The following is a 15,223-nucleotide window of genomic DNA, read 5'->3' as shown; positions in this document are numbered from 1 at the left end:
AGAAAATGTAAAAGCAATCAGATGAGAAATTAATTGTGTTTAAAGAAAGTGCTTATTTGGCTTTAGGGAATGGGTTGGTTATACTTGGCTGCTCCTGGTGAAGTAAAATTAGGCTTTGGATTTCAGTTTAGATGCTCTAGTAAGGTAAACTAATATCATCTCCAACTATGATGTGCATAAACTAAAATTCTGGTTGACAATTTTCAATGGGACAAGTGATTTTCATTATTGTTTCTCTCCCTCAAAGGCTATACTCCACCCAGGTCAGTGATTTCACTTTAGCCAAGATATTTGCACCTCACTGACCCCAACACTTTGCACACTATACACTGAACCTCATGTGGCCAAGATTTGGGGGTAAAAGACGCATGAACATGTTAAACTGCCTTATACCAAGTCAGGCCATGGCTGTGTCCAGGTCAGTGTTGTCTACTCTGGCTGGCAGTGACTGTCCAGGGTCTCAGATGAAGGTCTTCCACATCACTTGCTCTGTGGGTGGGTGTGCCATTAAGTCACAGCTGAAACCCCATATAGGGTTTTCAAGGCAAGAGACATTCGGAGGTGGTTTGCCATTGCCTGCCCCGTGTGGCCTTAGAGCAGGGGTGTCCCACTCTAACGCCCCAGATGTTCATGGACTACGATTCCCTTCAGCCCTTGCCAGCATGGCCAATTGGCTGATGGGAATCGCAGTCCATGAACATCTGGGGTGCCAGAGTGGGACACCCCTGCCTTTGAGTGTTTTGAAAGAACTGTGATTGACCCAAAGTCACCCAGCAGACTTCAAGTGGAGGAGTGGGGTATTAAACGCAGTTCTCCAGAGTAGAGTCCATCACTGTCAATTACTATACCACGCTGACTCTCGGCATCACCTGTTACCTGATTCTTTCAACTGGAGATGCTGGAAAATGAGCCTGAGGCTTTCTGTATGCAAAGCAGATACTGTACACTAAGTCTCAACTCCACCCATGGTTGTAAGTGGATAACCATGTTGTGTATTTTGTTTTACTTACGACCTTTGTATCCAATCCTCCTCCATGACCTTAGGGCACTCTACATGAAGGTTACTCCATTTTAGCCTCACAATAAATAGGTTGGTTTGGTCCCTACTTTGAAATAGATTATATTCTGCTGATAGCCATTATAAGTATCTCTCTGTGGGAAACAGGAAAGGGGGAGGCAGCTGGCAATGTGAATAATTTTTCCCTCAGGCCAGCTGTGAATATGCTGGGAATTCTATTCCTAGGGACAACGCAATGTAGTAATCTAAAACTGACGCATAATATTGAGAAAAGCTATCTTCACAATTCTATCAGACTGTGAATTGGATTTCAAAGGAGAACTGGCAGCTTAATGAACTGGATAGAGTAATATTGATTTTAATTATGGCAGAATTATGACCCATGGGACAGCCAATGCAAAACATAGAAAACAGAACCTCTGAAAAGGTTTCTTCTGCTTCTCCAACTGCCTGAAATCTGATTATGCGCTGATTGATATATATGTTTTTTTTCAAGAATGAATGGAAGTCACTTTAAAGAAGAAAAGACTCTGGTGGCAAGCCAGAATTCAGACTTGTTGGAGGATGAAGAAGCAGAAGACGAAGTAATGATGGATGAAGAAGATGAAGAAAGCGAGATAGCGGGGAAGCCAGCTAAAGAACCTGTGGCAAGCGGCCTATTATGTGAAGAGGCCACCGAGGGGGACTACGAGGAAGCAAATTCTTTGGAAATGAATTGCAAGTCTTCACCTGGCAGGTAGGTCCTTCTGCCAATGGCAGTCAACACTATGAAGAAAACATTCCAACAGTGTAGGACATTCAGATAACATTGTGGGTAGATTGAATGAGTCTTCATTAGGATTTCAAGCTTTTTAAAAATTCTCTCACTCTGTTCCTTTCATTGTTCAGTTCCCTAAGTGTACTATCATGCCTGGGCCTTTAGCCCAAGGCCAGAGCCTGTTCAGACACTCGGCAACCAGGACCAGTACTCAGCCATCTCCTGTTTCAAGGAGACAGGTTGGAAGTGCGTCCTGTAGATTTCTCAGCAGACACCACCATCCAGAAAATCAAGAGCTGTTGGCCTGAAACTGGCTGTGACCACAAATTGGCACCACAAGGTGTCACGTTTTGACAATCCAAGAGAAGAAGAGATCCCATAGCTGTGACTTATGATGCTGCTTATCTGGTGTGCACAGCCAGGCACAGATTAATCCATAACTTCTAGACATATCCCTGGAACTTGAGTTGTCTAGATATCGAATCAATAATGATCAAGGTTCTTTGTGGAGTGGGGGGCAGAGGCGTAGCTGCAAGGGAACGAGGGTGTGCATGCGCCCCACGGGGGTGTGGTGAGGGTGTGGAGGGGGAGTACCGGGGGCGGGGCGGGGGTAGAGGACTCACCAGTGAACTGAGCACTTTTCCCCCTTGCTATGCCTCGGGGGGGGGATTGCTATGAAATCACAACAGACTTATGGTGACACTTGTAGGGCTTTCTAAGCAAGAGATGAACAGAGATGGTTTGGCCTTGCCTGCTTCTGTGTACCAACCCTGGATGTCCTTGGTGATTTCCCAGCCAAGAATTAACCAGGGCTGACCCTGCTTAGTTTCCAGGATCTCAAAAAGAGGAACCCGTGTTGAGGCTAGTACTATAAAAGCTGCTAATTATCCAATATCATTTGTTTCATACCATTAGTCTTTTCAAACAAGGACAATGACAAGTAACTGAAACAAATATGTGTAAATTAAATAATCATAAATGAATCGAGTCAGGTGACTTTTATACATGCAATTATTTGCATCATCTAACATGTCTATTGATGCATAAATACAGTATTGTTCAACAACATAACCCTAACTGCATACATTTTACATAAATGCAAATTACGATATGATGCTAAACATGATGCCTATGCAAAGAAATAGCAAAATGACAATAACGGCACTGAAGCTGCGAGACAGTAAAAGAAAAATGAATGAGCCTAATATCTTTAACGACTGGTGATAAAAATCTTGAAGGGGAGATAAGATTCACATTATTTTTACATTGTACATTGCATTATGGTTAGAATTGTATTAGGTCTAATAATGTATATTACAGATGTGAGAATCTGCGTAAAGAAGTGCACACTGGACTGACCTACTTATACATGTGTGTGTGTGTTTGTTACACTGAAGAAGACCTATTTGGATTCAAAACAGCTCAATTCTTAGAGATCTGTCTGTTATTCCACTTCAAGTTTTTTGTTCTCAGTCTTTAAAGATATTGTGCTCCTTCATTTTTCTTTTACTGTCTCGCAGCTTTAGTGCTCTTATTGTTACTTTGCTATTACTTTGTATAGGCATCAGAGGTGTAGCAAGGGGAGAAAGTGCCCGGTGCACTGATGTGTCCTCCGCCCCGTTCCGCCCTGGAATGCCTCCACCATGCCTCCGGAACGCCCTCACCACACCCCGACAGGAGGGGCGCCCAGTGCATCGCGCGCGCCCTGTCCCCTTGGAGCTACGCCTCTAATAGGCATCTCTGTGAGGAGCATCATATTGCAATTTGTCTTTATGTAAAATGGACACAGCTTGTTCATGTTGTTGAACAATACTGATGAACAATTATGCCTCAATAGATGTGTTAGATGACTTAAATAATTGCATGTAGAAAAGACATGAAATGATTAATTTATGATTGTTTAATTTACATATATTTGTTTCATTTACATGTAATTATCCTTGTTTGGAAAGACTGATGGTATGAAACATATGATATTGGATAATGACAGTTTTTATACTACTGGCCTCAACATAGTTTCCTCTTTTTGGCGTATTCATCCATGTTGCTTTTTAGTTTTGCTCATTGTTTCCAGCATCTGATAAGATTGGGTTAGCCTGGGCTATCCAGGTCAAGGGCACCAAATCAGCAATCGTTAAGGTTATCAATAGGAAATGCAAGGGAATTTATCCAAAACAGGACAGTAGCCAAAAAGTCAGCCCTTCCAGGCAGTGGCGGAGTGCCAAGGGGTGGGGGGTGCGTTGTGCACCGGGCACACGCCTGGGGGGGCAGAAAATCGCCCTTGGCCATCCCCCTTTTCCCTGCCTCCCCCACAGCTCCTCTGCGGTGCCTCGCGGCACACAAACACACCGCCCCCCTTCCCACACTTACCTACGTTCCTTTTCTATTTTTAGTACTTTTTGAGGCTGAAAAAGCAGCCTATTTACAGTTCAGGCTAAAAACTGCCTGAGGAACTTCAGTTCCCAGGAGACCTTGGGGCTCACAAGGTCTCCTGGGAAGTATAGTTCGTCAGGCAGTTTTTTCCCTGAACTGTGAAGAGGTCGCTTTTTTCAGCCTCAAAAAGTACTAGAAATAGAAAAGGAACATAGGTAAGTGTGGGAAGGGGGCAGAGTGTGTGTGTGCTGTAGGGGGCACCACGGGGGGCATGGGGGGCAGAAAAAACACACTGCGCACTGGGCACAGTTTGGCCCAGCTATGCCTCTGCTTCCAGGTCTTGACTAGCCCAGGGGTAGGGAACCTGCGGCTCGAGAGCCGCATGCGGCTCTTCTGCCCTTGCACTTTCTCTGGCTCCCGCGACTGAACCGCCCGGCCCCATCAGCAGGCGTGCATGACTTCCCCTCTTGCCCGCCCCTGTTCAAACAGAGCTTTCGGTGGCGAGGAGCCGAACCTTCAGCCTGATCGCACCCACCCTGCAGGCAGCAGGGCGGACATCCATGCACTTCTTAGAATGAGCGGAGTAAAAGGTTAAAAAACCCCAATATATATAATGTTGTCTTTATTTTAAATGTCAAAAATTATTTGCGGCTCCAAGTGTTTTCTTTTCCCATGGAAAACGGGTCCAAATGGCTCTTTGAGGGTTAAAGGTTCCCTACCCCTGGACTAGCCACTCTGTTTCCAGGATGAATTATTTATGTTTGTTAATGATTGTTTGTAGCCCTGTAAGAAGATTTGGAATGGAGAAATAACTAAGCAACTGCGGGCTTTTCTTCAGGGATGTGACCGAGAGAAAATTAGCCAGTGGAAACCTGAACCCATGATTTTTAAGTCCCAATAGTGTAAATAAGATGCCTGTCTTTTATACTTGAGATGATGCCCTCTGTTTGTTACGAATATGATGAGACAATTATACATTTATAATTTATGTGGTGGTGATCGTCTGTTCGAATCAGCTTGCCAATTTCGTTTCTTTTTGTAGGTATAAAGAAGAAGAATTTAATAAAACTGGACTGTCTGCTTTGGACCATATAAGGCACTTCACAGATAGCCTCAAAGTGAGGAAAATGGAAGAAAACCAGTTTAGTGAAGCAGAACTAGCATCTTTCAGCACCTCCCATCTGCCAGAAGACCTAAAGCAACCATTGTATCGCAAATCCAAATCCCAGGTAAAGGCTATATATCCCTCATAATACGGAAGAGATAGCAGCCAAAGATTTGCAGTTAGAACTTTGCTAATAGTGGAAAGGGAAACCGTATCTCAGTCTTTTGTGATTTAAAACTGATACATTATAGGCACCCTAATTTTCATGACCTTTGGTTAGTGAGCATGTCTGCTGTCCAAAATCACCCAGCTAGCTATAAACAAGTGGAGATCTAATTATCAGGACCAGACCACGGACTTGCTTGATCCTTCTCTCCAGATCCTTTGCATTTCCCCAGACCCAGTTTACATCGGTTGAGCGTTTCATTTGCCCCAGACTTTTATTCACTTCCCTACTGTTAAAATTTCCAGCCAAGAAACTCCATGTAGAACGGTTTTGAAATCAGGTTGTTGCTCAGCTATGTGTATTTTGTATTCATCATCTCAGGGACCATACCCCATCAGTTTCGTCAGGCATGGCCAATTGGCCATGCTGGTAGGGCTGATGGGGAATTGTAGTTCCCGAACATCCTGAGTGCAATAGATTCCCATAGCCCTTAATCCTAGGGCACACAAGACCTGCACAAAGGCCTGTCAGCTTGTCCAGAAGCTTGAGGAGTTACACTTTTCTTCCATTGATTGCCTACTTATCTTTCTAGAAAGGACAGGAACAAAGCAGAGGAAATTTCCCTGCCTCTCCAATCCCTTTCTCTTTCCTTTGCACAACAATGCAAGCTGAAGAAGCAATTTTTTCAGAGCAGCTTTTTTTAATAGGAATATATAGGGAAGGGAAGCTTTTAGGACAGTGGCTCTCAACCTTCCTAATGCCACGACCCTTTAATACAGTTCCTCATGTTGTGGTGACCCCATTTATCCATTTTACAGATGGAGAACACTGATGCACAGAGTCTTAGGCGACCCCTGTGAAAGGGTTGTTCGACCCCCAAAGGGGTCCTGACCCACAGGTTGAGAACCACTGTTTTAGGAGGTTTGTTGTGTCTGCAGAGGTTTTGGATACTGGTGATTGGATCCTGCCCTGTATGGGAGGTGGGGGAGTAATGTTATCGTGGTCCTGTAAGTGTAATGAAAGGGGGCTTTGTGATACATAAAGAAAAATGGGATTCACAGTGGATTCCAAGTGGAGCCAAATGTGAGAATATGGTGGATTGAATAGGTTGTCCCAGGGCAGAATTATGGATCCAGATAACAAATGTTATGGATCCAGATAACAGGAGCAGCAGTGGCGTAGGAGGTTAAGAGCTCGTGTATCTAATCTGGAGGAACCGGGTTTGATTCCCAGCTCTGCCGCCTGAGCTGTGGAGGCTTATCTGTGGAATTCAGATTAGCCTGTACACTCCCACACAGGCCAGCTGGGTGACCTTGGGCTAGTCACAGTTCTTCGGAGCTCTCTCAGCCCCACCTACCTCACAGGGTGTTTGTTGTGAGGGGGGGAAGGGCAAGGAGATTGTAAGCCCCTTTGAGTCTCCTGCAGGAGAGAAAGGGGGGATATAAATCCAAACTCTTCTTCTTCTTCTTCTTCTTCTTCTTCTTTACCCTCTAATCATGGCCACCATTTTTCTTCTGTTGGCTACAGGCGTACGCTATGATGCTTTCGCTCACTGACAAGGACACCCTTCACTCCACATCTCACAATTCCTCCAACATGTGGCACAGTATGGCAAGAGCTGCTGCAGAATCCAGCGCTATCCAGTCCATTAGTCATGTATGACACCATCATCATAACTGGATTGGGACCAAGTCCAAACTAGCAACGTGGCTCTTTTCCTAGAAGACTATTTAAAAGACTGTGGAGCAGAATGCCTTAGAAATCTGACAGGTCACATTGGAAGTCAGGTGACCTTAAACTGAATGATTAAAAGAAAGAAAAAAACTATTTATTCTCAATATTTTGTTTTGCACAGCGAAGGCAGCTGCTGACATTTTGAGGATCAATGCGACTTTCAAAATATGTGGATCAAATAGACCTTGATGGGGAAATAACGTGTCTTCCACTCCACCTACTTGGGGAGGGACTAAAGGGTTAAGTCTTGTATTCATACACAATCACACACACACACACACAAGCACTTCATTAAATTCAAATTGAATTGTTTTTCTTTTCTGTTATTTTTGGGGGGCGGGATTAGTATGTAGAGTAATTGAAAGCAGGATTAGGAGCTGTTGCTCTTCCGTGCAAATCCTCGTCATATACGCTTTATGCACTTAAAAATCATCGAAGACAAAGCGGTTCTCTCAAATGTGCATCAGCCATTAGCCTTGAATCTCAAGACAAGGAATCGCTTGCCCTCTCCCTTAACTTTTGCCTTCTGACCTGCGTTGTAAAATAAATAAAAAACTAGAAAACAACATGAGACAATAATGTAAGAAGTCTGTGTATATTGTAAAAAGAAAAGAAAAAAAAACTGGGAATATTCATCCGTTCAAGGAGATGAGTCTTCCAGCTTATGACTAGCAAAAAGACCATGACCACATACCACTATAGTTCAATGTTTCCCTGATCAATGTTATGACATTTTAATTTTAGACAATCATGTCATTGTTCTGTTCTGTTTTGTCAGTTTGTTTTGTTGGTGTTGTTCATTGGTTGCTCTCGACTTTTCTTTCTGTTTTGGTGTTGCGTGTACCGTGTATTTATTTGTTGGCAAACAATTGTTTGTGGATTAAGAAACAAAAAAGCACTCTTGCTAAATGTAGCACTGTTCTTCTGAAATCCATAGCACTGTTCCATTCCCCCCACCCCACCATTTTTCTGGGCACCCATGGACTTTGAAAGGAAAAAAGGGGGGGGGGCGGCAAATGTATCTGCATATACAGGTGTGCAAACAGTGTTGGAAAAGATTTCGTACATTCCTCTTTTACTACTTTTTTTCCTTTTTAACGAAACTAAATGATGAATAGAGATGATTTAGAGTCTTTTTTTGTAATACAGCGAGATGATTCAAATGTATAAAGCATTCTGATTTTTTTTCTTCACAAAAGCATGATTCTTCTGATTAAAAAGAAAAAAAAGAAAACTGTACCCAATATTTTATGCCAGTTGTCTGCGAGCTTGTGTGATGTTACGTTCATGTTAATCCTATTTGTAAAATGAAGTGTTCCAAACTTATGTTTGAAAAAAGAATCCCCCCCCAGAAATAAATAATGGACTGTATTCAGTTATTGGGGGGAGGGGCAGGGAAGGGAGGGGCGGGTATTTTGACTTTTTGGTGAGGGACCAGATTTTAATTTTCCTTTGTTTATTATCTCATTTTGAAATAACCAGCAAGTCGAGGTACTTTCTTTAAATGCTTTGTACAATGTAACTGTTATTCATTTCAGTACATTACTATGGGAGGATCAAATTTAAAAAAGAATAAAGGATTACAAAAATGAAAGGATCATTGTCACTGGGCTTTTTTTAACATTGTAGAATGGATAAGACAAATTGCACCGTGTTTCAACGGCTTATCTGTGAAATGTTCCTGGCTAGTAAGATTTATAACTTACCACAGAGACTCTCTTTTTGCCCAAGCTCACTCTGGTCTAAGACCAGCAACATGTTGGGTACCACCCAACAGTCAATAGAGACAAACCTCAGATAAAATTTGTTCCAATTTTTTGCTACTTGATGAGCAACTTAATAACATAGCTTCAGTGTTCTGGCAGAAAGACATGGCACAGAATCTCTTGAAGCCTGCTCTTTTCTGGATTTATCCCAAGCCAATATGAATTTTGAGAATACTTAAACAAAACAGATGGGATGAATGCTTAAGTGAACCACCCTCTCTTTGAGAAAGTCTCCCTCCGTCTCTCACACATGTACGCACATACATATACTGATGGCCTTGCTGAAGTAGATTGAGAACCCACCTGAGCCAAATATTCTGAAGAAGTTTGCAAGCAGGGCATGATGGTGGCAGCAATTGCTTTTTATCGTGTACCTCTATGTCTGGTCATCAAAAGTATAGTGTCTGTAAATTGGCTTCCAGTTGAGTTCCGAATCATCTTCAAGGTGTGGGTGTTGACCTTTAAGGCCTTATGTGGCCTGGGACCCTCATACCTTCGGGACCGCATTACCCCATATGTCCCAATTCGGCCTCTACGTTCAGCACAGGCCAATCTACTGGAGGTCCCCGGCCCCTCAATTATACAGCTGGCCTCCACTCGGGCCAGGGCCTTTACTCTCTGGCCCTGGCCTGGTGGAACACTCTTCCTCCAGCTGTCCGGGCCCTGCGGGATCTTGCCGATTTCCACAAGGTCTGTAAGACAGAGTTGTTCCACCGGGCCTTTGGAGAGACCAGCCGCTGAGTGTGCCCCCTTTATTCCTTTCTGCTATATAGGGGCCCTTAACATCACCGGGACCCACTGTCTTCCCCCCCCCTCTTCTCTGGGAGGGTTTAGGTTTTAAGTAAGGGTTTCATGGAATGCTTGTACTAAGAAATAACTGCTGTTTTAAATGGGATTTTATAGTGATGGAGCGTAGATGTTAATTATAATTTTGATTCGCTCCTCTAGCTAATATATTATGATGCTTTATGTATGATGTTTTATGATGTACACCGCCCAGAGCCCCTTCGGGATGGGGCGGTATATTAAGTTAAACAAATTAATTAATTAATTAATTAAATCTGGAGGGTCTGGTCAGCTGTCATGGCTCATACCTAGAAATGGTGGTGGAATGTGCCACCCAGTCACATCTGAATTATGTCAGAGATGGTTTGCCATTGCCTGCCTCTGTGTAGCAACCATGGACTTCCTTGGTGGACTCCCATCCAAGGACTAACCAGGGCTGACCCTGCTTAGCCTCCAAGATATCGGGCTAGCTTGGACCATCTAGGTTGGGGTAATAGCTATCAATAGTCTTTTCTAATCTTTTTTTAAAAAGTTATTAGCCATTACAACATTTGTGACAATGGATTTCATAAGTCTTCATTTTCGAGCAATCGAAATTATTAAATTATTCATTTTCAAGCAATCAAAATTATTAAATAGTGTATAATATTGGTGTATGTTCAGTTGACACTTTTCATTCATCATCCAATACTCTCAATACCTACATTTAAAAACTAGCCACTCTTTCAGTGATACATGCATTTTTCCCCATTGAGAAAAACTAGAACTTTCACTCAGAGGCATAGCAAGGGGGAAAAGCGCCTGGGGCACCGGTGCGTCCTCTGCCCCGGAACGCACCAGAACGCTCTCACCACACCCCCACAGGGGTGCGCGCCCGGTGCATCACGCCCTCCACGTCCCCTTGGAGCTACGCCTCTGCTTTCACTGAACAGTCTAGTCAGTCATATATCTTGTTAAGAATTTCCTTTCCCCTCCCCCTCTTTATGCCAAATAAGTTCATTGGACTTCCAGGCTAGGATCCCCCAAACAGAACCTGCTTCCATGCATGCATGGGTGGGGTGACATTTCCCATTTTCCCTTTTGTTTGTATCCCCTCAGTCTTCAAAAAAACCCTGCACTGAACATTCTCTTATAGCTGTTGAGTGGCTGCAGTGAGTAAAGTTCTATGCACAACTCTTTTGTCCTTTGCTCTGATATGGCATGCAAGAGATTCTGGAAGATGCAGTGACATTGTAGCTTCCTAGTTCAAATGCATGGACAGTGGGACCAACGGCGACCGAAGAATTTGCTGATCATGGGTTGGCTTATTATCCTGGATCCTGATTGACTTATTATCCTGGATCCTCTAGAGCTATTTAGTGGTGGGAAGTGGCCACAAATCACAGCTGAGTTATGATGACCCCCCTAGGATCTTCAAGGCAAGAGACCAACACAGATGGTTTGCCATTGCTTGCCTTTGCATAACAACCATGGACTTCCTTGGCAGCCTCCCATCCAAGTACTAACCAGGATCAGTTCTACTTAGCTCCTGAGATTTGATGAAATCAGGTTAGCCTTGGCTGTTCAGGTCAGAGCAAAGCTGTTTAGTTGGACACAGCTCCAGGAAGTTTTAGCCAGACAGCCATATTCACCATCTGGAGGCATTCACAAGTCATGACTTCTCTTGTTTGCTGATTTTGCCCTCTACCATTTTCTGCATACTTAAAATAACGTCCATTTATTTTAACTACCGCTTACCCACCCCCAAGGAAACAGAGATGAAATCAGCCAATTCCAATTTCCTTTTCCTTGCTCTTATCATTTTCTCTACCTATTATTTTCCTTTGATTGATGATCATGTACCCGAGTCCAAATTGTGGTAAGGGGCTGTTATCTCAGCATAAATAATTGGAGAAACAAATTGAGGAGAGCGTCTGATTTAGCTGCAATTGCATTTGAATAAAGCTTTCCCCTGCCCCCAAAATAAATAAGTCTGAAGTCTTAATGGAGCCAGTCAACTGGGATTGAAGGGCACAACCCCACAAAACAAAGGGATTCTTAGCATACTCTTTCTCCTACCTGTCGGTTACAAAGACAAAGTGTGTTTTCAAATGACTTCTAATGTAGACTGTAAATGATTTTTCATGCAGCCATGAGGAAGCGGAATGATAGAAAAAAGGCAAAAATAAAGACTTGCCTATTACCGTCCAATACATCAACTGAAGACCATGCCAGATGGCTTAGCAAGACAGGGCATGTAATCAATGGCTTCCTTTACCAAGTGTACTTGATGTTTTAAAAGGACTGTGGTTGTCAAGCAGCAGGAAAGCTGTGTTTTTTTTTTAAAAAAAGAATGTTTGAGACAGCTGTGGGGATCTGATGTGCTGAGGAAATGGGAGTTCATGTTTGGCCACTTCGTTCAAGTATGTCTTGAACGAAAAGCTAGCTTGTCAATTACCACTGTTCATACACAGGAAAGCTGCCAAAGTTATGGAGTCTTTCACAGGAACCAAGTCAAACCAGGCCAAATGTTCCTCACTAGTGATGGTGTTACTTTCCTTTCTGGTTTCGCAGGCCAAATGTCCCTCACTCGTGATGGTGTTACTTTCCTTTCTGGTTTCGCAGGCCAAATGTCCCTCACTAGTGATGGTGTTACTTTCCTTTTCAGTTTGAGGTTTCAATGAGGTTTTGCACCAAATGTCCCCTCACTAGTGATGGTGTTACGTTCCTTTCTGGTTTCGCAGGCCACATGTCCCTCACTTTTGATGGTGGCGATGTGTTCCTTTCCTCTGGTTTCAGGGCCACATGTCCCTCACTAGTGATGGTGTTATTTCTCTTTTCAGTTTTGTAACTGAGGGCCAAATGTCCCTCACTAGTGATGGTGTTACTTTCCTTTCTGGTTTCGCAGGCCAAATGTCCCTCACTAGTGATGGTGTTACTTTCCTTTCTGGTTTCGCAGGCCAAATGTCCCTCACTAGTGATGGTGTTACTTTCCTTTTCAGTTTCGCAGGCCAAATGTCCCTCACTAGTGATGGTGTTACTTTCCTTTTCAGTTTCGCAGGCCAAATGTCCCTCACTAGTGATGGTGTTACTTTCCTTTCTGGTTTCGCAGGCCAAATGTCCCTCACTAGTGATGGTGTTACTTTCCTTTCTGGTTTCGCAGGCCAAATGTCCCTCACTAGTGATGGTGTTATGGTGGCCAAATGTCCTCTCACTGTGGATGGTGGTACTTTCAGGTTACTTTTTAGTGTTCATTTTTAGTTTCTCAGAGGCCAAATGTCCCTCACTAGTGATGGTGTTACTTTCCTCTTTTCAGAAGGCCAAATGTCCCTCACTCGTGATGGTGTTACTTTCCTTTTCAGTTTCGCAGGCCAAATGTCCCTCACTAGTGATGGTGTTACTTTCCTTTTCAGTTTCGCAGGCCAAATGTCCCTCACTCGTGATGGTGTTACTTTCCTTTTCAGTTTCGCAGGCCAAATGTCCCTCACTCGTGATGGTGTTACTTTCCTTTTCAGTTTCGCAGGCCAAATGTCCCTCACTAGTGATGGTGTTACTTTCCTTTTCAGTTTCGCAGGCCAAATGTCCCTCACTAGTGATGGTGTTACTTTCCTTTCTGGTTTCGCAGGCCAAATGTCCCTCACTAGTGATGGTGTTCACTAGTGATGGTGTTACTTTCCTTCAGTTTCACCAACTGTCCCTCTGGTCTAGTGGGTGTTACTGCCTTCAGAGGTCATGTCCCTCACTAGGCCCCTTTCATTTCGCAGGCCAAATGTCCTCAATTAGTGATGGTGTTACTTTCCTTTCTGGTTTCGCAGGCCAAATGTCCCTCACTAGTGATGGTGTTACTTTCCTTTTCAGTTTCGCAGGCCAAATGTCCCTCACTAGTGATGGTGTTACTTTCCTTTTCAGTTTCGCAGGCCAAATGTCCCTCACTAGTGATGGTGTTACTTTCCTTTCTGGTTTCGCAGGCCAAATGTCCCTCACTAGTGATGGTGTTACTTTCCTTTCTGGTTTCGCAGGCCAAATGTCCCTCACTAGTGATGGTGTTACTTTCCTTTCTGGTTTCGCAGGCCAAATGTCCCTCACTAGTGATGGTGTTACTTTCCTTTCTGGTTTCGCAGGCCAAATGTCCCTCACTAGTGATGGTGTTACTTTCCTTTCTGGTTTCGCAGGCCAAATGTCCCTCACTAGTGATGGTGTTACTTTCCTTTTCAGTTTCGCAGGCCAAATGTCCCTCACTAGTGATGGTGTTACTTTCCTTTCTGGTTTCGCAGGCCAAATGTCCCTCACTAGTGATGGTGTTACTTTCCTTTCTGGTTTCGCAGGCCAAATGTCCCTCACTAGTGATGGTGTTACTTTCCTTTTCAGTTTCGCAGGCCAAATGTCCCTCACTAGTGATGGTGTTACTTTCCTTTTCAGTTTCGCAGGCCAAATGTCCCTCACTAGTGATGGTGTTACTTTCCGGGGCAGGAGGGGTTCACAAGGAACATATTGTCAAAGGCTTTCATGGCCAGAATCAACTGGCAATTGTGGGTTTTCCAGACTATGTGGCTGTGGTCTGGTAGCTTTTGCTCCTAAAATTTTGCCACATCTATGACTGGCATCTATAAATGTGGGCCAAATGTTAGGAGCAGAAGTCACTGGATCATGGCCACTCAGCCCAAAAAACCCCCAACAGTCAGTTCACAAAGAGTAATGAAATGACACAGCACACAGCCATACCAACAAAACAAAAGTGCTAAGCCATCCTAAAAGGGCGAGCATCATGTTCTCCTGACAAACACACTGAAAATCAGCTATATTCCTCCAGGTCTTCCAGGATCATCAACTATATTTATACTTGTCTGTCTGTCTTTCTGTCTGTCTATCAAGCTTAAACACCAGATGAAACAGCAGTCACCAGATATTTATGACTCACTAACCCTGGACAGCCCGAGCTAGCCACATCTCAGATGCTAAGAAGGGTCAGCCCTGGTTAGTACCTGCTTGGGAGACCACTAAGAAAACCCAGATTTGCTATGCACAGAAAGGCACTGACAAACCACCTCTGTTCTGCGCTTGCACTGAAAACTCTGTGGGGATGCCATAAATTAGCTGTGACTTGGCAGTGCTTTCCACCATTTTGCCCTGACATGGAAGGCCCAGGCAATCTCATCATATCTTAGAAGCTATAGAAGATCAGCTCTGATTAGTACTTGCATGGAAGACCACCATGGAAGTCCCAGGGCTGCTTTGCAGAGACCATAAAGAGCAAACCACTTCCAGTTGTCTGTAGCCTAGAAAACCTTGTGGGGTTCATCATAAGTCAGCTGTGCCTTGAAAGCACTTTCAACCAAACTTTTCCTTTACTTTAATTGGATTTATATCACGCCCTACCCCAGCCAAAGGCCAGGCTCAGGCAGCTTACCAAACCAAATGAGGGAAGGTGCAATATTGGGAGGGGGGGTCTTCTACTGTTTATTGTTTATTATGTTGTTTGATGACTGTTTGATTATATTATGTTCGCTGCCCTGAGCCCTATTGGGGAGGGCGGAATATA

The 15,223-nt window shown here is 43.8% G+C and overlaps 1 protein-coding gene across 12 annotated transcripts in view; it reads left to right on the top strand.

The window, feature by feature from the left end:
* MECOM (MDS1 and EVI1 complex locus) overlaps positions 1 to 8,747 on the top strand; it is a 100,299-nt gene extending 91,552 nt beyond the window's left edge. For all 12 annotated transcript variants that reach the window (XM_048506169.1, XM_048506167.1, XM_048506160.1 and 9 more), the window contains 3 exons: positions 1,515 to 1,754; positions 5,191 to 5,377; positions 6,947 to 8,747. In XM_048506169.1, coding sequence (XP_048362126.1) covers positions 1,515 to 1,754; positions 5,191 to 5,377; positions 6,947 to 7,081 — 562 coding nt within the window. In that variant the 3' untranslated portion in view covers positions 7,082 to 8,747. The remainder of the gene's footprint in view (positions 1 to 1,514; positions 1,755 to 5,190; positions 5,378 to 6,946) is intronic.
* Positions 8,748 to 15,223: the final 6,476 nt, after the last annotated feature.

The sequence above is a fragment of the Sphaerodactylus townsendi genome, linkage group LG08 (genome assembly GCF_021028975.2).
Source record: "Sphaerodactylus townsendi isolate TG3544 linkage group LG08, MPM_Stown_v2.3, whole genome shotgun sequence".
Classification (NCBI taxonomy): Eukaryota; Metazoa; Chordata; class Lepidosauria; order Squamata; family Sphaerodactylidae; genus Sphaerodactylus; species Sphaerodactylus townsendi.
The sequence above is the reverse complement of the archived record's forward strand: the minus strand, read 5'-3'. Positions and strand labels throughout refer to the sequence as shown.